Here is a 26,632-nt window from a genome sequence, read left to right on the forward strand (position 1 = left end):
GGTTGTGATATGGCAAATTTATCTGCTTTGGTGAAACAGAATCATACTGTATCTTTCAGAGATTGCCTCACTGTATCTGTCAGTCAGGTTGTGTGTGTATGAGTGCATGCACATGTTTGGGACAGTGGTTCAGGACTTATGAAAAAACATACATGTATTTAACAAGGAAAATGCCCATTTGCCATTTGTTTGCATTCTAACTAAAGAATACATGACAAGATGTGTGTTCTACTGGATAATACTAATTTTCTGTGATTGAAGGTTTGGTCTGGTGTCTTCTTACTTCAAGTCACATATGAGGCATTATCCAACACAACATACTCTCTTATCAGTCTGGTTATTCAGTGTTAATAGCTCAGAGCATATTTAAGCATATTCTTTAGGCTCAGGCACATCCTTTTTAAAATGAATTCTCCAAAATGAGGAAATAGATGTTACTATTCCAGATAATACATTCTGGTTTGACTGGACAGAGGAGATAATATCAGTGTTCTAGGGGGTAATGTATCACTGCACAAAGTCTGTATCCAGCAAGGCCTGTATACCCCACAGTAGCACCCACTTGCAATCTAGATTTTTTTACAATTGTTTCCCATAGCTTGAGATTTGAAACTAAAAATGAAAAACCAAAGGTAAAAATTAACTTTTGTGATTACACCTGCTAGGTCATAACTTTGATTAGATAGTATTTTCAAAATAAAATGTATTTGCATTTTAAATTTCAAAACATTCATTAAAGACAAATTTGGACCATTAAAACTTTCTTGCTTGGGGAGAAAGAAAAGAAATTGTTTAAATTATTTTGGATAGGGAAGGAAAACCCCCAGAACTTTAATACTAAAGTAAATGATAATCACTGCCTAGAAAATTGACTACTAGCATCATATGTTTTATGACTCAAGAGCTGCATTTGAAGGCCAAGAATCTACAGAAAAAAATCTACACATGCTTTTTTGAATGCCTGGTGCACAATAGACATTTTTAAAGTGTTAGAAAAGACACAGATAAAAAGAGAAATAATGCTAACAGGTGGAATAGGGGTAGTGTCCTGCAGTTTGCAGTGTGCCACATTCATGGCATTTCTTGTAGCCTTCCCAAAAATGGCATGCTTTCCAGTTTTGTAGCAGAACGTACCTCTTTTGCAAGAAGTAGTCTATTAGTCTGTTGTCTGATTCCCCAGGCACAAGAACCATGCTCTGGCAGACTGTGAGACAATTTTTGGCAAACCATGCAAAATGTTAATGGAGTCTTCTGAGGCATCAGTCAGCACTTCTTGCCATGCCAAAATAGGGTACAAATAATTTACAGTTTACAGATTAACTTCTGTGCCCAAGTGTGTTTTCTGCCAGGAGCTGGAATTTGTTATAAGCAACAGTAGGATTTGGGTTGCACTGTCAGTGTCACATGTCAAGGGTGCTACAGAAGCAGCATGCACAACTGCATGTGCATTTTCATATAATTCTGAAAAAGGTGAATAGCAAACAAGCCATGTCCACATATTGTAGTTATTATTGCTAACATTTTTTCTGTGTTAAACATCAACAAACAGTGCTGTGACTTTGTTGTACTATGTGGGTGACAAATAATGTCTGTTACACTTAAAAGTTGTCAGTGTCTTTTTCAATTTTGAAGTCTCTCTTCTGGTAGATAACTAAATTCAGTAACAGTAGCATGCTAAGACTGTGTGCAATGTTTTTTATTTTTAATGAAACAGCTTGCTTCATCAGTAACATTTCATGGTGATTTCTTGAAATTCAATGGATCAAGGTCTGATTTTATGTATTTTAGCTTCTGGGGGCATTAGAGTAATTGTCTAAGTATAGTTGTCTAAGTTAGTTGCCTGGTCTTAACAGACAGAGAAACCTGGGTTTAATGGTTGGGAGAATGAGGAAGATTCTTTTGGAAAGAGTGACTTTTTAGACTTAAAACAGTCGGGTGTTTTCTGTTCTTTGGCAGTCTGTCTATCTTCTTTGACTACTTAGGCGTTCTAGCAATCCTCTGCTTCTAACTTAGCTCTAAAGCTATATACTTACACAGTGTGACTACAAGGTCGATTAACAAACCCCAGCTTTCTCTCAAATTGTCATATGTATGTTTAGTCTTGATCTCCACTAATTTGTTTTCAGAAAGGCCAGAAATAAATAATACAAACCATGCACTGAATGCTGATTTCAATTTCAAATTTATTTTTGCGTATTTTTATCCTGTCTGAAAACATTAGTTCTGCTCTGATTTGTGTTTCTCCTCAGCTGACCCTCAGAGAAGGCCTCAGCAAACATCTTACTTACATAGTGCAAAAGCACTATAACTTTCACTAATTAGTAGAGAAAATGCCTGATCCTATCGGAATTTTTTTACACGAAGAACACAGTTTGGGTAGGGCATGTAGCTAATACATGCACATCTCAGGCATATTAAATGCCCTGTAGGGAGTCTGTCATGTCCTAAGTTTTCAGTGGTACTTTGTGTGTCCTCAGCATTGAGTGACAGCAAATAAATACACAAACACCACAGAGGATAGCAATAGAACCACTGCGCTCAGTGCAGAGAGACTGAGGGAAATGACAATATAGGAATGATTTATAATGGAGTCCTTGAAGGTATCCGGCTTTACCACCCAGCTGTGCACCAATGATAGATCAACAGATCATATTTCATTACACAGGAGATCAGTGTAAAATGCAATGAGTAAATTATGAAGTGCTGTGCCAGTTTTGCTTAGGTACATCTACCCATCCTGAACATGATAATTAAGAAGACATGTGCCACTAGTCTAGAATACAGTTAGTCTGCCAGTGCTTCAAAGATAGACCCACGGGTTTAACACTACACGTGGCAGGTAAATCCATTGAAGTAGGTGGAACTGATCACAGTGTGTTAGGGTAATTACACATGCAAGTCCACAGTGCTTGAGCCCTTGGCATACCAGCATCTGAGAAAGCACAAGAACAATACGCAGTGTGCTTCTCTTGAGACTTACGAGAAATTTTCCATTCCTGAATATTCAATTAAATATTTGTAGATAATACGGGGAGAAAGAGGAATGATTGCTAGCTATGGTTACAGCTGGCATGTTTCCTGAAGCAGTAGCTATACCTTAGTCTTGGCAGATTGCACACCATCATTATTTTAATAGTGTGTGCCACATGTGCTCATTGGCCTTGCAGCTGTCTGCTGCGTACTTTGTAGTAATTTTTCATGTCTCTTCTGTTTCACTAGCTCCTAATGTGGCTCCTTCTGATGTTGGAGGAGGGGGTGGAAGCAATCGAGAGCTGACAATAACATGGATGGTACGTATTGCACATGCAAGATGGCACGAAACCTCTACTATCTTATATCTAATCTTGCTCCTCCTGAAACCTGTGGATAGTTTGTCTCTGGGTCTTGTGAGAACAGGATTTGTATATAATATACAGGTTTTCAGGCTTTTCTCATTAAAAAATACATGAAAAGGAATGAGGAAGAGAGTACCTTAGGGGTTTGTGTGTTGGACATTTCTAAAATATCATCTAAAACATTCTAAAACAAAGAGATTGAAACATATAATGACTATGATAATGCATTGAAAAAAGCAGTCTTCATTCTGCTATTGAAGCAATGGTTTTGAAAACTTACCTATACTGTGGATATAGGTAAAGCAGGAAAGGAAAAGAGACACCAAGGTAAGAGGAAAGCAAAACCCAGCACAAGACGATAAGGATTTATAAAGAAAGTTGTATAGGCAAAAGTAGCATGGAAGAGAGAATTGAAATCTGCTGCAGGGTATTTGGGGAAGCTAGGGAGAAGAAATAAAAAAAAAAAAAAGATTGTTGGATTCATGTCAGAGCCTATCAGTATCCAGGAAAAACAGTCACAGCAGCATTACCTCTGGCAAAGAAAGATGGTTATGTTATGCTTGAAAAAATTGCCAAGTTTGTTTTCTATTGACCTCTCTGTTCACTGTCGTAAGGCTATGAGATACATAAGGCACATTATCCTGTTTGTGTCTTTTGGGGAATAGTTGTTTCAAATGTAGCAGCTGAATTACCTCCAGGAAGAGTGCTTTTTCTTGTGGGAAGTAATGTAAAGATGTCATAATTCCAACAGCGCATATTGTTGTATAGGGATTCTCCTTATGAATATGCAGATTTTAATCCATGTGCATATTTCCTTCCTTTTGTACTTAGGATTGATCATATCTCTGTGAAAGTTCTCAAGTATGATGCAGAAATAGCCAGCCATATCTTTGAGCTTGGGCTTTCCTGGGTGGGTTTTGTTTTGGGGTTTGGGTTTTTTTTGTTTTTTAATTCAGTACAAAATATTTATTCAGTCTTCCTAAGTCTTTTAGCAGTGAAGAAAAGGTTTATAAGTTTCTGAAAAAGAAGGTCCACAGTTCTGTCACAATATATTGAAGAGGTTGTATCTTAGTTCCCCTAATAACAGGTTAGGAAGTAGATGTGTCCTAATTGGCTTAATTCTGGTCTCTTGTTTTTGAAGAGCAAAAGAACACATGCAATGGACAGATACAGAAGACATAGATTATTTTATTTCACAAGCTTTTCTTATAAAAACTTCAACAAATTACACAGCTACTTCTTGCATTGCATGTAAAGACTGGTACTCAGGCATTTCCAATATAGTCGTAACTTGGCTGTGACCAAACTAAACAAAGAAAATATAACCAGGAAAATAGTGACTAATTTAAGATCAGAAGTACAAGACCACTTTAGTATTTCCTGTACACTCAGGTAGATTTATATTCTCATTATTTCTCTTACCTAATGTCATGCTTTTCACATCTGTTCTGAGTAGCTCCTTTAGTCAGACAAATTAAGCATGGCTTCAAATATTTATTTCCCAAGAATCTCCTATGCTATATCTAGCATGGGTTTTTGAATAGAGGCTGTAGATTCATGGATTCTGTCTGACAGACAACAATATATCTATCTGTAAGGCTAAGATAAAAATGTATATTGATTCCCCCAGATGTGCTGACATTTGCATATGCTACTCTAAATACTCCTTAATTAAGAAGAGAAGAACAAAATGTATGGCAGGTTCACATGTTGCTGCCAACCCCTTTTCAGCTTTTGCTATGATTCATAAGCCCAGGTTGAATGAGACAGCCAGAGATGCAATCAAAGCTCTTCTAAGTCTTGTTTTGAAAGAAGAACTGAGAAGGAGAGCTAGGAGTGGCATGCCCATTTTTCCTCATTTTTCCCCATTTGTCTTTCCCTCTCCCATTTTCTTTTTCAAAGTTTTTAGTGGATACTACAAACTATTCAGTCACTTATACCTACTTATTATGTGCAGCCATTGGAGGGAAAGCTGCTTTTAATACTTCATATAAGACCTTTCAGAATATAATTTTTAAGCACCAGTCCTGGCTTTCTAAAGTTTGCTCTGGCTGACAATCATTCTGAGACTAGGGCCTCATCCAGGCTGCTTATTTTGGCATATGAGATAGAATTCTGGTTTATTTTAAGAAGCTAGTTACAGTGATAGATTCAGAAGATGAGGCAAATCAAATTTTCATAAAACCTTGCTCAGAATATCTTCACACATGTTGGCTGAAGTGCTGCAGTAGTGGACAAACACCTAAGGAGAATAATTACTCTCTGTTTCACTGCTCCAAGACCTTTGCCTCAAGAAAAGCTATTTCATCTCTGTGAGGTAATACAGGAAGCTTATTTTCAAAGGATGCTGCTGGTCAACCTCATGATGCACAGATGAATGTTGTGATTTTGGCTGGTTGGGTGCAGTGTCTAACAGTTGTGGTAAAAGCTCCATGGACTGAGAAGGGACCACTGAATGTAGGGCTTTGGTAAAAGAAGAAAAATACATTATGGCAGATTACCTCCCTAATTTCATATTTTCCAATATTCCTAGGTATAGGAAATTAGCTATAGTTTATGAAATATTTTGGATAGGTACCTTTAATGCTGGTACTGAAAGTGGGAGTCATTTCAATGAATGATTTACCAATTAGAAGCTAGGTAGTCTAAATCAGCAACTAGATCCCTTCCATCATCAGTGAGAAGTGGTAGGATGAGTCTTTCTTTGAAAGTGTCCATCTTTCTTCATCAGCTGTGCCAATTGCCTAGGTGACAAACTTTCAGTAAATTAATATAATTTGGGCCATCCACACAGATTTTCTCTTTCTCTTTTGCATGAATATCTACCTCCACACATGTACATGGACCCATATACTGGCATAGTATATCTGTGTTACATATTGCTATGCCTCATTCCTTAAGTCATTTTTTTTTAGCTACAGCTGTTTTAGTACACAATTATTCTTGGTTTCTTTCTGTGGGAGGTAACATGATGTGTGTTGCACTGAGTTCAGATGAGGAAAAAGATCTTAAAACACTTTCCTAGCAAATATGCTAAAACTGCAGATCTAAGAGAGCCTATTTTTAAAGGGGGTGGGAGCAAGCCATTGAAGGAAACCAGGAAAAAATTGAGGTTTAGGTTAGTGTTTTTATAATGTACATATCAGTGCTTTCTGTGTTATTTATATTTCATTCTAGACCTAGCTGTTTAGCAAAAATTAGTATTTAATTTTTTTGTCTCTACAGCCTTTGTCAAGAGAATACCACTATGGCAATAACTTTGGTTATATAGTGGCCTTCAAGCCATTTGGTGAGAAAGAATGGAGAAGAGTTACGGTTACTAATCCTGAAATTGGCCGATATGTCCACAAGGATGAATCAATGCCCCCTTCAACTCAGTATCAAGTAAAAGTGAAGGCTTTTAACAACAAAGGGGATGGACCATTTAGTCTCACTGCTGTCATTTATTCAGCACAAGATGGTGAGTAAATGTTCCAAATACGTTTTACACTGAGGGGCCAGATCAGCACTACCAACATCAGTAGAACCTGGTCCTTGACACTGATTTGTATAGGAGGATACATCTTCAGCAGGGAAGGTGTGCATTCCTCACACAATACACTTGTTCTGAATAGCCAACTTCCACTTTCTGCTGTGTGATGCAGAGCACTTGGCTGTACTTGCTGTCAGTGAGCAATACACAGCAGCATGCAAGATTCTTCACACAGCTTGTTAAAAGATTTAAGAATACAGAAAAAGAATTTCTTATGTTCATAGTGGTTGCCTAAAACATTTACATCTTTATTCAGCAGTATTTCTGTGATCTTAATACATGTATTTGACATATGCTTAATTTTTTTCTTCTTAACAGACCACACTAAAGGCTAGTGTTCTAGTAGATCATTATCAGAATATAGCCCAAAACTGTGAAGGAATGATAGCTCAGTTGTATCTAGTTATATTTCCATCATGTTTGGAGGCTCATTTAAATTATCCCTGTTACAGTCTTTATTCTGGTTTGCATTTTAGAGCTATCAAGTGAGTAATTCAATAGAAACCTCTTTCACATTCCATTAAAATATTTTTCTTAATTCTTACTGTAATTATTTCACATGCTGTGATCTTTAGGACTGAAGTTTACATGACATTTCCAAACTTAGCAGAAGAGAGAAAGTACTGGAAGAAAGTTTATGTTAAATCAGAAGAAATATATACAACATCTTTAATTCCATTTTCATCACTCAAGCCTGTTCTAAAAAAATGCAGTTTATTAATTTCTGCCAGAAACCCAAAGAATAGCTAGTATTTTTCTTACCGTGGAGCAAAATCTCCTTCCCAAAGTCAACAGATGTAGACCAAAGAGCCAAGAGGAGGGACATGATAGCAGGGCCACATTCTGACACTTCCGATTCTCTTCTGTACTCTGTGTATTTTATGGAAGATTTATGTTCATGGTTCCCATTAGCACTGTTGGGAACTTTGCACACAAATTGGCCACACACAGAGAAAAGATGAAAGAGTCCTTTTGTTTCTCAGAGTAATTCAGGACTCAAGCTAGCAACACCAAGCTAGCTAATGAGGTTAATACTGTTTTTCTCAGGAAAGTGCACCTTAGGAAACCATCTTCAACAGCTGCTGCAGCAACACAAAGGGTTTTTTTGCAATTGTATGTGTTAGTAAATAGCTATGGTGTAATGAAAGAGCTATTGGCCAAATAACACTTAAGTATCCATCCTTGCTCAGAGGCTTTATCAACTGCTGACTGATAAGCTCCCATGTGTTTATGTTAGGATTATCCATGCCATGTCAGGGGTGGCAAGTGTGTTTGTATGGTCTCTAAGTTCAGGGGCACGGTAGAGCCTAGTAGCTCAAAAAGACAGAGGAGAAGCAAGTGGGCAGTAGTGCCAACTTCCAGATAAAGAGGTCACTTGAGTGGCTGCTGATGTTCTAACACAGACTTTAGCAAAGCCCAGACACCTGATAAAAACATTTGTGGTTAAATTATGCCAGATGCAGACTGCAAAAGAAGTAGAAGCTGCAATAGAATAGAAGTGAACCTACTTCTTTGATTTCAAGCACAAGAGTACAAACCTTACCAGCAGTGCTCACAGGTCCTGTGTGGAGCTGTGACCATGACTACTGTCTATATCCAATCAAGGAACTTCAGGGCAGGTTAGAAGGAATTTTTTCAAGAGATGTAATGGAAGTTACTCCGAAGAGCATTCTGCAGAGTTGTCTCCTGGCATCAGGACTTGAACAAAATCACCTCCGTACCTTGTAGTGTGCTCACTGGCTGCCAGCCTGAACTTTGTATAGTTTTGCTTAGAACATAATTGTATGATGACCACTGTATTTTCAGTGAAGAGAACATATTGTGATGACCATGTGATTTCTCCTTTTATTGGTAGAATTACTGAATTAGTAGACTGGAGGAAAGCAACTGATACATTCTTTCTGGCTCAGGAGAGGCTGCAAAATATTTATAGAACATAAATGACAAATAGGGATTAAATTATTTGCAGCTCATAAACAAGCATGAGCAGATGAAATATTGTTAGAGTATTGTATCAGCAAAAGCCCTGGCAGTTGAAACTTTTCAGTATGAATTTTTTGGAAAGTTCTGTAATTGATACAATAGAGAAGAGTCTGACAGTGATTTGGGAATAGATTAGATGATCACAACTATTCCACCTGTACTTCTGTACCTTTGAGTCAGCAAGTAATACTATTACTGTTAGACAACACAACTTCTCAACAGTATTACAGAAATCTTAAAGCAATATGGTCATGCAATATTCCATATAGATATGTATAAATCTCCATATATACATAAATACAGTGACAACTTTTCCACCAAGTTGTGTATTCTATAATAGATCTATGTTTCTCCAGTTGTAACTGTGGGCATTGTTATTCACGTCAGTGACTGGGGAATTTCTGTGTTCCCATGTGTAATAAGCCAAGTTCCATGTCTGACAACTGCTAGTCATATCTGCCATTGCTAGTAGTGAGTAATGATTGCTATTAATGAGTGCACAGGCTTCTTGCTTATCTAAATTCCTGTCATTGTGAAAACAATTTTGCAATAATGTATAATTTTTTAATTAGATATTTGCATTATTAACAGCCATTGAAAGACAATTACAAAAGGTAACTTTGCATATAAGATTATTTTGTTACCTAGGATACTTTTCATGAGAGATGTTACTGATTTTTTTCTTCATAGTGGCTGTTTTGATGCATAGTTGACTGGATGCCCAGTTGGAAGATTAAGTATATGAAGGCTTTCCTCAGCTAGGGCTGCCATGCCTGTCTGTTGCAACTTGTTTCAAAAGATTCACGACAGAGAACTGTTCTTAGCTTGGAAAACTTTATCTTTTACAGACATTGCTAGGTTTATGCCTTTCTGAATTCCTTACCTCATTTAAAATTTAAGCCACAGTGAAATGAAACTAGACTTTAGTATTTGAAGCCCTGGATAAAAGTCTATCACATTATAATGGTCTGTACTCTGTGTTGGCTGCTGTTCAGAACTAAGAATACAAACAAAATCAACTGTGTGATGTATGCCTTACAGAAGGGTGCTTTGGATCATTTCACACCTGTGTTCAAGTTTGTTTGTGCCACTGGACAGCCAGGTATCTAATATCTGCTCTCACAAAAAATTTGTGTCATTAGGACTAAGTGACATACATGAGTATTTGTGTGTAACTAACTTAAAAAATCTGATGTATGTAATATTTAGTACAAGACCACTGGATGCTTCATTCTGTTAAAGGCTGTTTCCAGTTTACACAAATTTCAGCAAGAAATCTGTTGAAGCATAAAAATACATAGTCTGAGCCAAGTAACAGGATCATTGCTTTGTTTTTATAGAGTCATTTTCCATACAGATCATCACTGGACTTGAAGTTTACTTAAGAATAACCAGATTAAAGACTAATACTTGGCTCACTGATACCAGGAAAATGATACAAAATACTGAAAATAATATAAAATACTAAAGTGAGAAAAGTCCCTGTAAAAAATTATAGCAATACCACAAGATCAGATTGATTGTTTAACGTATGTTTCATCTTCCAGCTCCAACTGAAATACCTACAGATGTGAGCGTAAAAGTTTTGTCATCTTCTGAAATGTCTGTTTCTTGGCACCATGTTTCAGATAAATCTGTGGAAGGATATCAGGTGAGTTTAGTAGCAACACTGTCAATCTTACTCTTTTACTGTCAGTAGTTAAATCCAACAATGATTCCTACTCTGGCATTCTGTCTCTTAGGGTTTGCTTTAGTTAGCATTTTCTGTGCAGGTTTTGCATCTTCAGAAATAGATTTTTTTTTTTGGGTGTCATGTACTTCTGTATTAAAGCATATCAAGAAATGTATATTTGCACTATTCAACTGAAAAAAGACATAATTATTTAATGAAATAATATTGTCTCTTTTATGTAATTGAATGCCTATCTCTAACTTCTTGAAACATATTGAAATTAAATTACGGGTGTAATTGTCAACACATATGTGAAATTGTTACTAACTCTAGCCCACTTAAATTACTATCAGTTATTAATATATCTCACCCACAAACCCTATAGTAAGTGGGACTACTTGACAAATGCCTGGAATCCAATACAACAGAGACACTGCTATTGTGCAAGACAGTGATGTTTTTTGATGGTTTCTATTCCCCGCATGGAAAAGAGCTTTGGGGCATGTTCCATCTGGTCCATCTCAGTGGTACTACCCGTAAAAATTGTTCTTGGCCTTCTGCAGAGAGGACAACCACAGGCTGGGTGCAGTGGGAAATGTCCGTTTAGTACTCTAGCAGGGAAGTCTTGACATCATCCATGCAGAGTGGATGCTGACAAACTCTGCAGTGTACAGCCTGCTTACTTTGGCTGCACCCCAGAATAGGGGTTTGGGTCTTTAGTTTGTTAGTGACTTGCCTTGTGATTTAAGTTTTCATCTACTTGATGATATCCTCTATGTTCCAAAATAAACACATATAAATGAGGAGTAATCTCGTGGAATGTATTTTTATAATTGAAATCTATGAATAAATTAATAGTACTTGGTTTTATATTTCCTGATCTCTCTGTCTCCATGAGATTTATGTAAAACTTTTGTGATACTGCAACAAGAATAGTGTCCCATGTAAAGGTTGATTTAATACAGTACAGACACAAAATTTAAAAATTACCAACAGAGGACACTGGGGTTTGAAATTAAGATACTAATATCAGTGATAACTCCTAGTGTACTAAAGCAGCCCACTGGTTTGGTGTCTCCCAGGGATTTTGTAGATAGAATAGGATGGAGAAATTGATGGTCATAGCTGAGATCTACAAGCTCAGCCAGGACAGCCCTGTAGCAGCGTTGCACTCCCGAGCTGGACAGTGTGCCCAGAAACTGAAGCCTTTGCATGCAAAACAACCTGAACACACAGGTTGGCTGGCACACACCAGGGGACTTCTGGGAATGTAGAGAGTGGCAACTGGGGGAGAGTGGCAACTTCTCTCTGATGGAGAGAGCAGCAACAAGGAGGGCTGATAGAGGTTAGGATTGCATTTGTGATAGACCATGAAGATGGATGTTCAGAGTTGTAGTAGGGAATGGGGTAGTAAAGCAGGAGGGACAAAGATGAATATGGAAAGAACATGGTAGGAGAACATGCCCAGAGGCAACCCATGTTTGGCCGTTTTTTAAAATTTTACCTTATTTTACATGAAGTCATCTGAGTTGCTGTCAGGGGACATCAGGGGAAGAAGGGAGGGGAGAGGATTTAGCAGGAAAGACCAGGATGAACAGAAGAGTCAATAGGAAAAAAAAAAGGGAAAAAATTAGAAAGAAATGTAGGGGATCTTTGGACTGAAAAGAGACTAACTGCTATAAAGGTGGGATATCCTGGGAATGGACCATGTGTTACATGGACTGTGGCTGTTCCAGGTGTGGCTTTGTTTTGATAGCTGTAGTGTAATTTCATCCACATATTCCTGGAGAAATACACTTTCACAAATCCAGCGTGAACTGACTGGCTTGTACAGTACAGTACAGTACAGTGAACAGCTACATTAGAATATAAATTTTTTTCTTTTTTTTTCTCTTTTTCTAAGATAATCTTCTAATTATCAGGACTATGTAAAAAATTTCCATCTGACTAGACAATAAACAGACTGATAGTCACAAATTACTGCCCCACAATGCTCAATAAGGTATTAATTCTGAGATCTTTGTCCCCAGAACAATCACCAGTCTCATCCTAGTAGAGGGGAAGGCAGCAAAAGGAAAGACCGTGCTTCTTCACTGAGAATAAAAAGAAAAACTTGTGTTCCTGAAGATCAGAACTCCCATGACTCTTGAAGGAGGCATAGGATAGGGCAAAAACAGAGGGCTGTTCTGGAAGGTTAAGGCCACAGATAGCTTTTGTGAAGCTGCAACAAAAGTTGTGCTGGAAAAAGTACTCAAACTGTATTATAAAATTCCAGTGACTATCTCTGGAAGGCTCTGTGTCTATTTGAATTGATAAACATTACAATAGTTATCTTTTTAATTACTGCTCTGGTGTAATACAGGTTAGTAGAAACTATCATTCACCAGAGCACCTTCTCAGTTTCCTTTTGGTCTTTATTATTACTTGAAAATTGCATAATTGACTTTTGAATGCTAGAGTTTAAGAGGTGGGAGTACTCTGAGCAAAGAACCTGAGGTATTTCACCTGTGACACAATGCTTCTCACACCAGGAGGAGTCAGATTTTCCTGACACTAATGCATACTGTCAGGATGACTGCCCTCATGGTGATGAGTGTGAACTGATACATTTTGCCATTACAGAGGAGTATCCTCAGCTCACACTTAAAGAAGAGATAAGGTATGAAAACTATCTCCATCCATATAAAGAATTTAAGATTTATGAGTTCTTACAATAGACTGCTAAAAGCCGTATCTCTGCAGTGTGTGCAGCACCAGCGACACTATCCATATTTCATGCTGCTTCTATGCAATAGAACCTATGCAATAGGTTTATTTTATTAAACAGATTTATCACTGCTGACCACCAGTGTCTCTTCTTGACTGAAGTATGCTATTAGCATTCTTTCTTAATATGAGTAAAGTATATTTTTGTGTCCTATGTAAAACTGTCAAGAATATGGAAGCTTTTGTTTCACAACACTTACAGAAACAGCTTCAGTATATTAAAGTTTAACTACAGGAGAGGACCATGAAAGACAGGTTTTTCCCTGTTTTTAGCACAGAGGGCTGCACTAATTCATGATGGCTAAGGCATTCTTTCACACAAATCACTACTGCCTTATTTCCTACAAAAACTCTAGAGCTTGATTGAAATCCCCTTCTGTGTCCTCTGGGGATTCATTGCCTGTGGATTACCCTAACAAAGGAAATGCAGAGCACCAGGAATAAGCAGACTGTCTGGGGATACTATATAAGCTCTTTAAGAAAGAGAGAGAGGGGCTACTCAGTATAGTGGGGAAATGTGAGCAATGAAGCAATGGGGCCTTTAATTCTAGATATCACTTCCCCAGAGGCAAGAAAGAAATTTCCAAATTGTTTCAAGAGAATTTGAAATTATTTAAAGAGAGAAATATAGCAATAGTATAAATAAGATAGTAGGTTTTTTTAGCTTTCAGGGAGAAACTCTTTTCCAAGAGTTGTTACAATGTTCCAAATATGTAAATATGGCTGTAGATAGTAGAAGAACTTTCTGTGATCATGACATACAGCTCACACACTATAGGAGTAAAGTCCGTAATGTTGCAGCCAAGAACAATAGTATTTGGGATTTAAATGTTATTAAATTTTAAAACTATATTACTTCTGTCTGAAACATAATGTGCTCTCAGTGAATTAATTTGCATTTTCATTCATTGTTCTCGCTTGTCTTGTTTGATGCTCTGTGTTAATTTTGTATTACACCCTTAGCATCCCTGTACTGCAAACGAATATTAAGATTTTAAAAAGCTTTGCAAGGTGGAGGAATTTAAAGGCTTCCAGAATATGCCACGATTAATAAAAGCTTCATATAAAGTGTGTTTTCTATCTTTAGGTAAAGCTGTTACTTAATTAACATAATAGATAATAGTAAAAATTAATCAATTAGTTTTCAATGGCCAGCTAAAATCAACAGCAAAGCTACCATTGGTCCTGTCATGGTTTATAGACTTTGGCCACCTGGAATTTCACAGGCATCCTTTTACTGCAGGCTAGAAACTTGTTTGAACTTCAAGACAGAGATAGACATGACATCCTCTAGCTCCTGATGTACAGGCCCTCTCACACCTGAGTCAGCCACTTACAGTTAATACCTTATGGTGTACAGCTGGTTGCATTCAACAAGAGCAGCTTATCTACAACAGTATGTTAATTATAATAATGTGAGAGAAATTCTGACTTGAAGATCATTATCAGACCTTCAGCTAAAACGGCTCTCACAGTTTCAGATCTATGCCAGTTTGAAACCATTCATCATGTGGAGGTTACCACCATGCTGGAGAAGCCTGCAGAATAGATTGGATACACAGTCCTCACTCATTTTAGGGTAAAGGCTGTTTACTCAGGAAAATAGCCACCTTTGTAAGTGGGAATTTCATGAGTGTGATTGCCTAAATTACAATAAACTGATGTTTAGGATGCTGGTGGATGATACTTTCTAAACAGAATGCAGGACATACATTTATAGAACTGAAGATTATCTTTTTGTGCATACCAAAAATCAGGTGTGCATGCTGAACCTAAAAAGCAAAGCCAGTTTGGTCTGCAGATACAGTGTGATTGTCCCTGCACCAGAAAAGAGTGACAAAGGCCACTAAGATGTCACATTTATAATAATCAGAGTGAGTAACCTGTAACACTGTGGGAAGAACTGTGGCAACAAACATTGACAAGAGACAAGCTACAAGAAGTATTTAGTTGACAGTAATCTGTGTAGTGATACTGTTCTCCTGTCCAAAGACATTTGAAGTAGGTGAAGAGAAATCCCCTACTAAATCCCCTGCATCTCTCCTCATTCAGCCACAGCATGTGTTCTAAGATAAAAGAAAGAAATATTTTTATTAAATATTTTAATTTAAATGTAAATAGGAGAAAAAAAAGCCTCACCAAACAAGGGTTGTAGCCACAACTTGTGAAGAAGAGAACTGTGATATTAACACTGACAAACTATCCGTTCTTCTAAACTATTCCTTAAATGAAGTTTTCATGGACAACTAATGTCAAAAGAACAGAAGGTTAAAGCAGTTACTATTTAAAAGACAAGATGACAGGATACCCCATGTTACCAATAATGTCTTACAAAGTAAGATTTTTCCCAGAGCCTGAATTTACTTATATTAACTTCTTCCTAAAAAATTTAAAATGCCCTCATGTAGCATACACAAAAATCGCTATGAAGTCAGGCAGAAGCTGAGCAGAAATGCTGGGGCTGAAAACACTCAAAACGTAATGGGCATGGCTTTCTGCTCTTTCAGGTTGGTGCAGTAATTTAGTCTTATGCAAATGGTTATAAACTAGACAAAACCGAGAGACTGGCAGTGTTTTACTCTCATTTGCAACTCAGCAGGCCATGCAGAATAGGACCATTTGTATGTGAGGGACTGTATGGAATGGCATCACTCCATAGGAATTACACTGTTTTCACCTGGTGCTTTATAACGCATAATTAATTAAAGTAGGATGGAACAAGTTATTGGGGAACAAAAACCCTCATGGAATTTCTGTGTACTCTTAGTTGGCTTTGTTTTTTAAGATGTTACAAGTTTAGAGTCATGCTTTTCACATATTTTAAGTTTTTTCATATTCTTCTTAATCTACTCTGGCAGATGTTATATTGTGCTATGAAATCTGAATTTAGCTGAAGAACTCTAGAAAATGGTTATGTATACCCATCCAGACCTACACATGCAGCTAACATGACTGAATACTTTGCATTCCATAGATAGAAGTACAAAAGGGCAAAATTTTTAAAAAAACACTTTAAACAAAATAGTCCGAAAACGTTATCAGATTTTAGCCTCTACTAGTGTTAAGAAAATAATACTAAAGTTCAGAGTAGAATGCAAAAACAAAAGAGCAAGAAGAAAATAGTCTTGTTCTTTGAAGGCATTATCCAGCTCCCGAACTTCTATTGACTTAGCTGGGAACAAGTTAAACTACTGTGAGAAAAGGTTACATAAAAAACTCTGCATTTATTTCTGTTTCTGTATGCCTATATACAATTTGGTTAAAATCACAGCCTGTGGAAGGAATTCTATGCTATTGCTGTTAGATTTCTTTTAGCTGGCTTATATCCAGAATATACAGTATAGAAATACATCAGTTTTTATAAAATTTCTTTATGATGAAATATGTTAAATTTAATCTTCCAATTGGCTTGCTTACAGATTCGTTACTGGGCTGCTCATGATAAAGAAGCAGCTGCACAACGGGTACAGGTGAGCAATCAAGAGTATTCAACCAAACTGGAAAACCTGAAGCCTAACACTCGCTACCATGTAGATGTTTCTGCCTTCAACAGTGCAGGCTATGGACCTCCCAGCAACACCATTGATATTGTTACCAGGAAAGCACGTAAGTAAATGGAGCATTAGGTTAAGTATAATCATGTCCATTGTGTTTTCAAACATGGCTTCTCATTCATATACACCGAATGTTCTCTCTTCATGTGGTATTGCATCTTTGTCTGAAAATTTCTGCTAAAATTCTCCTCCTCATTTGTTGCCAGGTATAATGTGGATATCTTACAAAAGGCAGTAGAGAGGCTGAGATTATAGCTTATATATATATATATAAGCTCAGATCAGATTGTTCAGGGATTTATCCAGCTGGATCTTAAAAACCTGAAGAGGTAGAGACTGCACAAACTCTTTGAGAAACCCATTCCACTCCCCGACTTACTCTGAGCATCTGGTCTGAGATTTTTGATCAGTATTGTGCATTTTTGTTACTGGTCCTCCTGCCATGCCATCCAAGAGCCTGGATCCTTCTTGATAAGCCCCCTGCTAGGACAGGGGATTCTTAGGTCCCCTCCAAAACTGTCTCTCCTCCAGGGTGAACAAGTGTAGCTCTTTCACCCTTCCTTCACAAATCAATTGCTCCAGCTCCCCACCAGGTTGGTAGCCCTCTGTAGTGTCATTCAAATACTGGGAATCCCAAAGGTGGACATGATATTCTAAATGAGGAACAGTTGAGACCAGCTATTACTCAGGCATCTGTACACTGTCTTTCTGTTTAGTCAGTAGCAAGAAGGATTCTGATGATTAAAATGTGACCAACTGCCATTTTCATTAACAGCAGAGCAGCAGGATCAGGCAACCTTGAGAAGCAGGTGATCTGAATCTCACCCTAGAATTTACATACCATTTACATACCAGGCTTTTGAATATTGCTCGTGACTTAATGAGGATACCTAGCACTAGCATTGACTGAGCAATGTAAGAAACACATCCTGTGTGTTTAAAACACAGTTATCTGCGCTAAAAATACATACGGCCGATTGGAGGATTTCTGTCAGCAAATAGTGTATTGTGCAACTTGCACCTGCAAGGTTCATTTGTGTTGAATAAGGGTCCATTTTATAAGCTTATTGTGTAAATTATAATTAATGGTTTCTGCAGTAGAGTACTTCTATTTCTGCTGAACTGAGTTAAATGATGTAGAAATGCCTGTAAATGGTTAATTAAATATTTGATCTCAATGAATAAATATGACTTTTGCCACATTTCTGGGAGGTTCTGAAGGTAGTTGCATGCCAGCGAACACACATGGTCAGCAACACAGTGAAGGGTAAAGTTGGCCACTTCCATTCTGGCAACATGGAAAGGCAGACCCACAACGCAGCCACTGCACAAAGCCATCCAAAACTGCCTGGCTGGAACTGTAGCAGATCATTCCAGGAAGGAGACTATCCCTTGATCATGTGTATGTCAGCCTAATTTCCATTTTTACATTTTTATATGTCTTAATAAAAGCATCATTGAACATTTATGAAATCTCATTTATGTGTACATTATACATATACTGCTTTTCAGCTCCAAGCCAACGTCCAAGAATTATCAGTTCTGTAAGATCTGGTTCAAGGTACATCATCACCTGGGATCACGTGAAGGCAATGTCAAACGAGTCTGCCGTTGAAGGATACAAAGTATGATATCTGAAAATATTTTTTATCTTTATGTATGCTTCATGTAGTGCATTTTATAGAGAGTGTTGAATCTTTGTACATAGTCGGACTTAAACATACTTGAATGCTGAAGAGGAAGGTATCATGCTCAGCATACACAACCATCCCATAGGCCTAGGGCAAAGCCAGTGGGCTTAGTCAATATGATGAGAAAACACTGGGGCACTGAAATTCATTTGGGTGGTACACCATATTATGGAAAAGTTCATAGAAGTGACTGCAACAACCTCATTTCCCATATGATCACTTTTATTGTCTGTTGGCTTAAAATAATGCACAGAAAAGCTGTACACTTTCTGGTTTTTCCTTACATCAGTATGCATTGTTCCAGTTTTCCTTTCCCATCTTCATAGGGGCTACAGCTCCTGGAACATGAGTTTTTAAAGTCTGGGAAGGTAGAGGAAGGGAAGGGACCTCTACCATCATTAGATGCAGTTAACTCTGTAACCACAGCAAGTGTATATACTGAATTTAGACATATGGAAAACTTCAGATATTAATTCCTGTTTAATTTTGCCGCTTGCTTGACAGTAAGAAAATTAGTATCATGGTCTACGTTTGCAAATTTGATTGAGGAGTTGAACTCCTTGCTAGGAATTGCTAACAGTGTTTCACAGAGATTATTTCAGAAAGAAATGGGATCATTTCTAAAGGTCCCACAAGACATACACCATCCCATTTGCAATAGTTTAGCATCATTGAGAGTTAATAATAAAATTGATTGTTGTTTCATTTATGAAAATGGTTATAAGTTTTATGTCAGAAAACCCAGCTGAGTTCTCATATTTTTATTTGATGCTCTCTGTCACCCTTCATTATTATTCTCCATCACTTAATTACTTACTTTGAATGTAAGCACTGAAATTATTTTTCAAAAGGTGGCATAATTTTGTAACAGAAAATGAGGAAACATCCTGTCTAGATTCTCTAGGTTTTGAGATACATATAACATATACACACACACACAGAGGTTTCATATGAATAAAAACCTAATACTTTTTTGTTGACACACTGTACATCTATAAATGTATCTTTGTGGAAATACAGCATTTCAATAACTCTATTTACTGTGACTTTCCTAGGTACTTTATAGGCCAGATGGACAACATGAAGGCAAGCTGTTTTCTACTGGAAAGCACATGATAGAGGTCCCAGTCCCCAGTGATGGTGAATATGTTGTTGAGGTCCGAGCACACAGTGAAGGAGGAGATGGAGAAGTAGCCCAAATAAAAATTTCAGGTGAGCAGATAACTTCCCTTCTTCTTTGCCAGACTCCATGGAAATCTTGGACTGAATGTTTTCCTCTTATATGCTATCGAGAGATGGGCACATCCAAAGTTGGAAAGGTAGCCCTTCAGCAGTGACTGCACTGAGAATAAGAGTTTATCTTGAAACATTTCTGAGGACTCATAGTGCACACAGGACACTTCAATAGCAATCCAGCTCAATCCTGGAAGCACTGCCAATCTTCCAAATATCAGACTGCTGCTACTGGTGCCCCCAGTTAGGCTGCCACTGCTAGTAGTGTCCTACAAACATAACTCCATGGTGCAGGCCTCAGAATCTAGGTATCAGCTTGCAATAACCTAGTTCCTAGTACCTTTTGCCTCTATCTCATTCCTTTGTCAACTGTTGCTAAAAGGAATGTAATAGGGAAAAGGAGTGGTCCACAGTGATCCACAGACCACTTGCTGGGGAAGTTCCACTTCTCAGTGAAAAGGGGATTTGTGGCACAAAAATGATAAATAAGCAATGAGAAACTCCACATGCTCTAGTTCAGAGTGGTCTGGATGATTGGTAGAGAGGGGACCATGGCTTAGGATAATTAAAATTGTGCTCAGTGACTATAAATACAAGTTCAGATATGGTCTGCACATCTCTTTCCTGCTAGTTTTTTATTTTAAATAGTGTCTTGGCACAATTTGGTATGAAATAAAACATATGAATTGATATCAAGGACTTGGATAGCATCTTTGCAAGATTGTGATTCAAACACTTGCATTGTGTTCTTGCCTTTTTAATTTAAAAAAATTAACTTGAGGAATAGAAAGGATTAAATATCAACAATATTCTTGTCACAGAACCAATACAACCATTATTGTGGCTTTTTAAAAAGAACAATGCTTTTGCCATATTATCTGTGCTGGGAGGGAAGCTGCCCATTCCTAAAGGAGTGGACCTCCCACCCACAGATTTTCAATAATATGCACAGTTTATATCACCTGGTGTGAACTCGTTGGTATCACCATTTTTAGGTTTGTATGAAGTTTGTATTTTGTGTGTAATTTGTCCCAGTGATGAATCACCTGCACTGCTGACATTTTTTTGCCTAATTTTATTGTCTATGTTTATCTGGCTTTAGGGTCTGGGCATTGTTTCCTTTTATAGGTTTTTTCAGATTAAAGAGTCTTTATGTGTCTAATACATTCTTCCCATTAAGAAATGTATATATACTAGCCAAGTGACTAATCAAGTGTTAAAACTACTGCATGCCTTGAATTTTCCATGATTACATTTTCTTCAGGTCTTAAATAATTTCATCAGCTCTTTTTTTCACTTCTCCAGCATGTCAGATTTTCTTTAGGACTGTAGATGCTATATGTGCACTGCTTCAATTCAGCTGTCTGCAGATAGTCTTGCATCCCCACACTAAACTTCTTCCATTATTCATGAAAGGCTTTCATTAGGCATTTATTACCTTGCATGGGGATATGAAATGGTGTTCATCTTGTTTGTCAAACATTATCTCTAAATCCTTCCTGGAATCCTTGCTTTCCAGAATACAGTGTCTCATCCTTATCTGAGTCCCACCACAGTGCCATGTCTCTTTTTAACTTTGAGTTTAATTTTGCCTGTGACTATGACAAAGCACAGTTGGTTTGTATGGCTCAAGTCCCTGTGCTGTCGGAATTTTTACATGAATGTGTTGTTGTCTCTATTTGCCATTTTGGTTCCGTAGGTGTTTACTTCTGCTGCTTTTGATAAAAATATTTGGATTACATTCAGTCTACAGCTGTTCAGTGTGGAATTACAGTAGAAATCCAGTGACCATTCTTCAATAATTGTGTTTTGAAATCTGCTGGTGACTGAATTCTTAATCCATTTAGCATACATGTTAATTTTGTGTATCATGCTCTATGAGACTATTTTGGGGTAGTAAGTCAACCGCTTTAAAAAAGCTGTAATATATTGTGTTATGTTATCATACACTGGGGCAATCAGTGTACCACAATATAGCTTATTTGATAAGCCACAAAAATGTTGTGGCAACCGCTATATTCAGGACATGTCCTGGGTATCTTTGATACAAACATGCATTAAAACCTGCCACTGGTATGGTGCTAAGACCCTTTAGGTCATAGCAGGTAGATTACTTCCCAGCCTGAACGCATTGTGTCAGTACAATGTTAAGCCCAAGCCAATCAGTCTTGCCACTATGACCTGTCCCAAGCGTGCCTGTACAGAATTAGCACCACTGGCAGAGTTAGCACCCTACACATGCTAGTTTGCAGAGTTTTGTATTGAACTGTCTTCCACACTGCAGACAAGTTCTCATCCATAAATGCTACCATACACCAGCTGGACAGACAGGGACTGGGCCTCTGGTGACCTAGACAGAGGCAACATTCCCTGTATTCGGTTTAGGAAAGGTTGAAAAAGAGACAAAAGGCAAGGTAATCTCTTTGGAATACATAGTATATAGCAAATTGGGCAAGATTTTCAGGTTATTTCTAGGCTGCTTTTCCAAACAGCAGAACAAAGTGTAGTTTTAACACCTACGCATGGCAAATTATGTCTGCTAATTTTTATTCTTAAGGAAATTTTCCAGTAATGCATCAAGGTTTAGATTAATTGCCAAAAGAATGATAGAGGAGTGAATTTTTTTTTTTAAATTATGTTTTTTCTCAGAGAATTGCAAAGAAGATGTAGTTTAATAGGAATGCATGTTTTGGTGCTTGATTGACCAAAATGGAAGTTACATATTTACACAGAGATGTAAACAATAGATAAAGCAAAATGTAAGACATCTTGCCAAATTCAGAGAGGAATATTGCCTTACATAACCTTTAGGCATCTGATTCCAGAGTTTGCAAACCTGCCTAATTTCCTGCAGAAGCGAATGGGGAGAATTGAGCAGCTAGGGTAGAGGTTCCGAATAGCCTGTATGCTGACCAGGAATGGCCAGATCTTAAGCAAGGAGTGTCTACACCAGTGTGTCATCCACGTGGGTGTTTTCCTGCTATTCACTGGCTATCAAAACCAAAGTAATCTACGTAGTATGGCTGGGTTAGGTGTCTAAGCTTCCATTATAATCAGTAGTCATCTAGGGTGTAATTCAGAATGCTAAACAAAGCCTGTAGCATTTGAGATGCCCCAGGTTACCAGGGACATCCACACAATTCTGACAGGCATTACATGATATACAGGGGACCTGAGGCCTTCTGGATAGGCAGGTGGAGGCCAGACAGGACACCAGAAGTCATCTTTTAGCCTATATTTCAGGTTCAGGAACAGTAACTGGCCTTGAGGTCTTAACATAGGAATTAAAATTTTAGCATGTTTTAACTAATGTAATTACATTTGAAAGTCAAATGGAAAAGAAACTAGAAATAGATTTTATTTCTATCTCAGTTCCTTCTTTAAGGAAAAAACTTCCTTTTTGTTTTCCTCATCTTCTTCCTTCTCACAGAAAACCCAGTCACCTGCAAAAGGGGGAGGCAAACATCCTGCATCTACTTTGCCCTCATATAACCAGTCAGCTTCCAACAGGATACACTATTTTAGTTGACAGTGATATAAAAGAAGGTTACCACACACAGCTATCTCGTATGCATTTCTTTTTAGTGAACATCTTTAAATAAAAGTCCTTATCATAAAATCACTCTCTGTATATGTGCCTAGCTGCATTCCAGCATACAGCTATAACCAGTGTAAAATACAACAATGAACTGTTGTAATTTATTGGTCAGTGCCTGTTGTACAGTAAAGAGCTTGGGGATATTTTTCTAGCCCGTTATAGTAAATTAATGAGCTACACAATTTAAAGTTCATTCTTGAGTTATCACAACCAGATGAAGGTTTGAACAACTTGTTTAACCAATGGAGTCTTTTTCAACAGTTAATAATAGGCTTATCTGTTTCCTTTGAAATATAATAAAGGCTGAGATTTTTTTTTTGTCTCTTGCGTGGTTTTTTGATTGCAGTGCTTTGTCATATTACTAATATTAGTGTAATCAAAACAATCTTGCAATCAGTAGGAACTAAAACCATATGGTGCTTGATTCCTTTTTTGCTTCACTTTTGTAACTGCACTGGCCTCAGTGCAGTTGCTTCATGCCAGAGTAAGGAAAAATAGAATCAAGCTCTCAAATTTTAAAATTTCATAGGAGAGAGGGGAGGGTTACTCTTCATATATGGATAAATATTGAGGAAGAAAGGGAAATACCATACACCTTCAGCTTCACATGTGAAATCAGGTTAATGTCTCAGTTTAAATAGTGACATGGAAAAAGAATAATTTATGTATTGTATATGCTTATAGAAAGAGAACAGAATTACAGTTTATCTGTGTTCACTGCACACATATATACACATATGAATTCCATTTGCCACAGGCATGTTTTAGGATCCTGAAATAGTATTTACTTTGAAGTACAGCTCTTTCAAAGGAAAATACGTAATTTTTGCCTGTACTAATTTACACAATTGTTTTAATTATTTCATCTTTTGATTTTTTCAATTACTGTTTGAAAGGAGAAAAATGTTTATTGCACATATCAATATCCAGTAAGTCAGGTGATTGTTCACTTTTCATGTGGCATAATCAAAATCTTTTGATTGTAATTTGAAAATGTCCATCTGTTACAAAGATTGTTGTAGTAGTAAGAGGAGGAAAATACTGGTAAAAATTGTAAGTAATGCTGAAGAAAACAGTCTCTTCCTAGCTGGCGTGACAATCACTTGTTACGCACCTTGGAACTTCTTATGCATCTGATACAAGAATAGAGCAAAAAGCTTCTACTGAATTAAAAGTACATTTTCGAAAGAGCTCTCCTCTAAAAGAAGAGTAATTTTCAAAATGCATTTGCTGTTGCCTCATGACTCAAAAATTAAGTAGAAAATACTCAGAATACCCTCTAACCTGGTATATACATATGCCTAAATCAACACATTTTGTTCTCTGGTATTTTTCTTGATTTTCCTTCATCATCACATTTAATTTTGTCACAATTCTAATTTATTGGTATTGCCTCCTTCCAGGCCTTAGTTTGATTGAATAAGGTGACAATTCCATGCATTGCAACATACTTAGTGATAGAACAAGCGTTTTTTTGAAAAGCCATATTCTCATTCATTTCCATTTTTTCTCTTTTTCTATTCAAACTCAAAGGTTAGACAGATAGTGGAAATATTTTCAGATCTATTTATGTTTTCATAGTCTTCATTATCCTGTGAAAACCCCTGTTTCCTTTCTTCCTTTCTGCAGTGACTTTAATGCCCAATCTAAGATTTTTTTCTGCCTTGCTGAAGAGCAAGGCCAAATTGAAGCTGATCTGGCCTGTTTGACTAATTTATTTTCTTTGCTGCTTCTCAGTCCATTATTTTCATTGTCTGCATATTTTTCACGTTGCTCTCCAGCCCTGGGTGCTGCTTATTCCCACTGATGGTTCCTTGCAGTGCTGCAGTACTCAGGGAGCTGAGGGAGGGAGGCTGTGCCACCCTTTTGCACCCAGAGAGTTTCTGCTATTTGCCTATTGCACCATGTGGTTTTTTTAAATGTGGATTATTTGCAAGTCAAAAAGAGTGACACATCTGGTATATACTTGGAGTGAATTTATTTGTAAGAAAAATTCACAAATCCCTATTTTGTTGAACAAAGAGGAGTAGAATCCTCACTCAGAAATTCCCAGACATGCCAGCTGGCCAAAGAAGATCCACTGCCTAGGTCACAGGAGAAACACCTCATGCTATTATTTGTTGCATACACAGCTTTAAAAGAGTACATTTTATAAAAAGAATATTACCAGTGGTCTTCTACTTTACTCTCCATGCAGAAGAATCTGTAATGAATATTAATATATGTGAAGGGGAAGGGGTATTTGAGAAATAACCTATGTTTGTTGACAACTAATAACACACTGACTGAAAATTTTCTGATTTTTCTCAGAGTCCAGGTCATCTTTTCATTTTGGCAGCCCAGGTCTGTGGCAGGGCTAGAGTCAATGAAAAAGAAGCCATGGCTGCTGCCTGCTGACAATGCCAACGTGCCAGGTGCTATTGCCAGAACAAAACAAAATGTTTCCTTGGGTCTGAATTTTCAACTAGGAGAAGGCAAACTTACACGGGGGGGGTGCAGAAACCACCCAGACCATCAGCAACAATTCAAATACATTTTTCTTAGGATAGTTGAAGCCATTCCACAGATGCACAGCAAACCTTAGCACAGCACAAAGCATGAGCAGATGGACAGACAACTTTGTTTCCATCCCATACATCTACTCTGCTGCAAAACCGGTAAATCACAGAGTTGTGAATCATTCCATAGCGCCTTTCTTGAAATGTTTATGGCACAGGCAATAGGAGAATTTCCTTGTGCACAAACAAAGGTTTCCTAGACAAGGGAAAGTTGGATGCATGATTTAGTAATGATGCCAGTGATGCAAGATAAGTATATTGTAATTAGTTCAGTTATTTTCCATTTACCATGAATAGGGATAACAGAATTTAAATCATGTCAGCTGATGCTACCTATTTCTTTTGCACTAGTCTTTCATGAAGACAGTACTCCCAGCTGGGACAAGAGGAATTTCTTTTCAATAGCCAGTTGAAAGAACCACAAGCCCACCTCTTTCTTTTATGCAGTTTAGTTTAACCTGAAGAAATTAGATTTCTCCCGTATCTGTTTTTCTGTTCTACCTGAGTAAATATGAAAACACTGAGAAAGCAGGTACAAATGAAGCCTAATAGTTGATAAAGAAACTGATGACTGAAACAGGCAAAAATACCTTCTTTTTTTTGAGGTGGCCTATTTTTTTTCCCACTGAAGTGGACAAGCTTAGTTAGAAGCAAAGGGAAACAGAAGCAAGGAAAAACAGAATATGAGAAGTCTTTGCAATTAACCTTTT

At 37.4% G+C, this 26,632-nt stretch overlaps 1 protein-coding gene across 1 annotated transcript in view; it reads left to right on the forward strand.

Moving 5' to 3' along the window:
* The window catches only part of CNTN1 (contactin 1), a 162,562-nt gene that overhangs the window by 130,820 nt on the left and 5,110 nt on the right, over positions 1-26,632 (forward strand). The window contains exons 17-22 of the mRNA XM_068997569.1: positions 3,220-3,290; positions 6,561-6,795; positions 10,398-10,501; positions 16,708-16,894; positions 18,355-18,467; positions 19,589-19,745. Of these exons, the coding sequence (XP_068853670.1) occupies positions 3,220-3,290; positions 6,561-6,795; positions 10,398-10,501; positions 16,708-16,894; positions 18,355-18,467; positions 19,589-19,745 (867 nt within the window). The remainder of the gene's footprint in view (positions 1-3,219; positions 3,291-6,560; positions 6,796-10,397; positions 10,502-16,707; positions 16,895-18,354; positions 18,468-19,588; positions 19,746-26,632) is intronic.

The sequence above is a fragment of the Aphelocoma coerulescens genome, chromosome 1A, assembly GCF_041296385.1.
Source record: "Aphelocoma coerulescens isolate FSJ_1873_10779 chromosome 1A, UR_Acoe_1.0, whole genome shotgun sequence".
NCBI classification, from domain to species: Eukaryota; Metazoa; Chordata; class Aves; order Passeriformes; family Corvidae; genus Aphelocoma; species Aphelocoma coerulescens.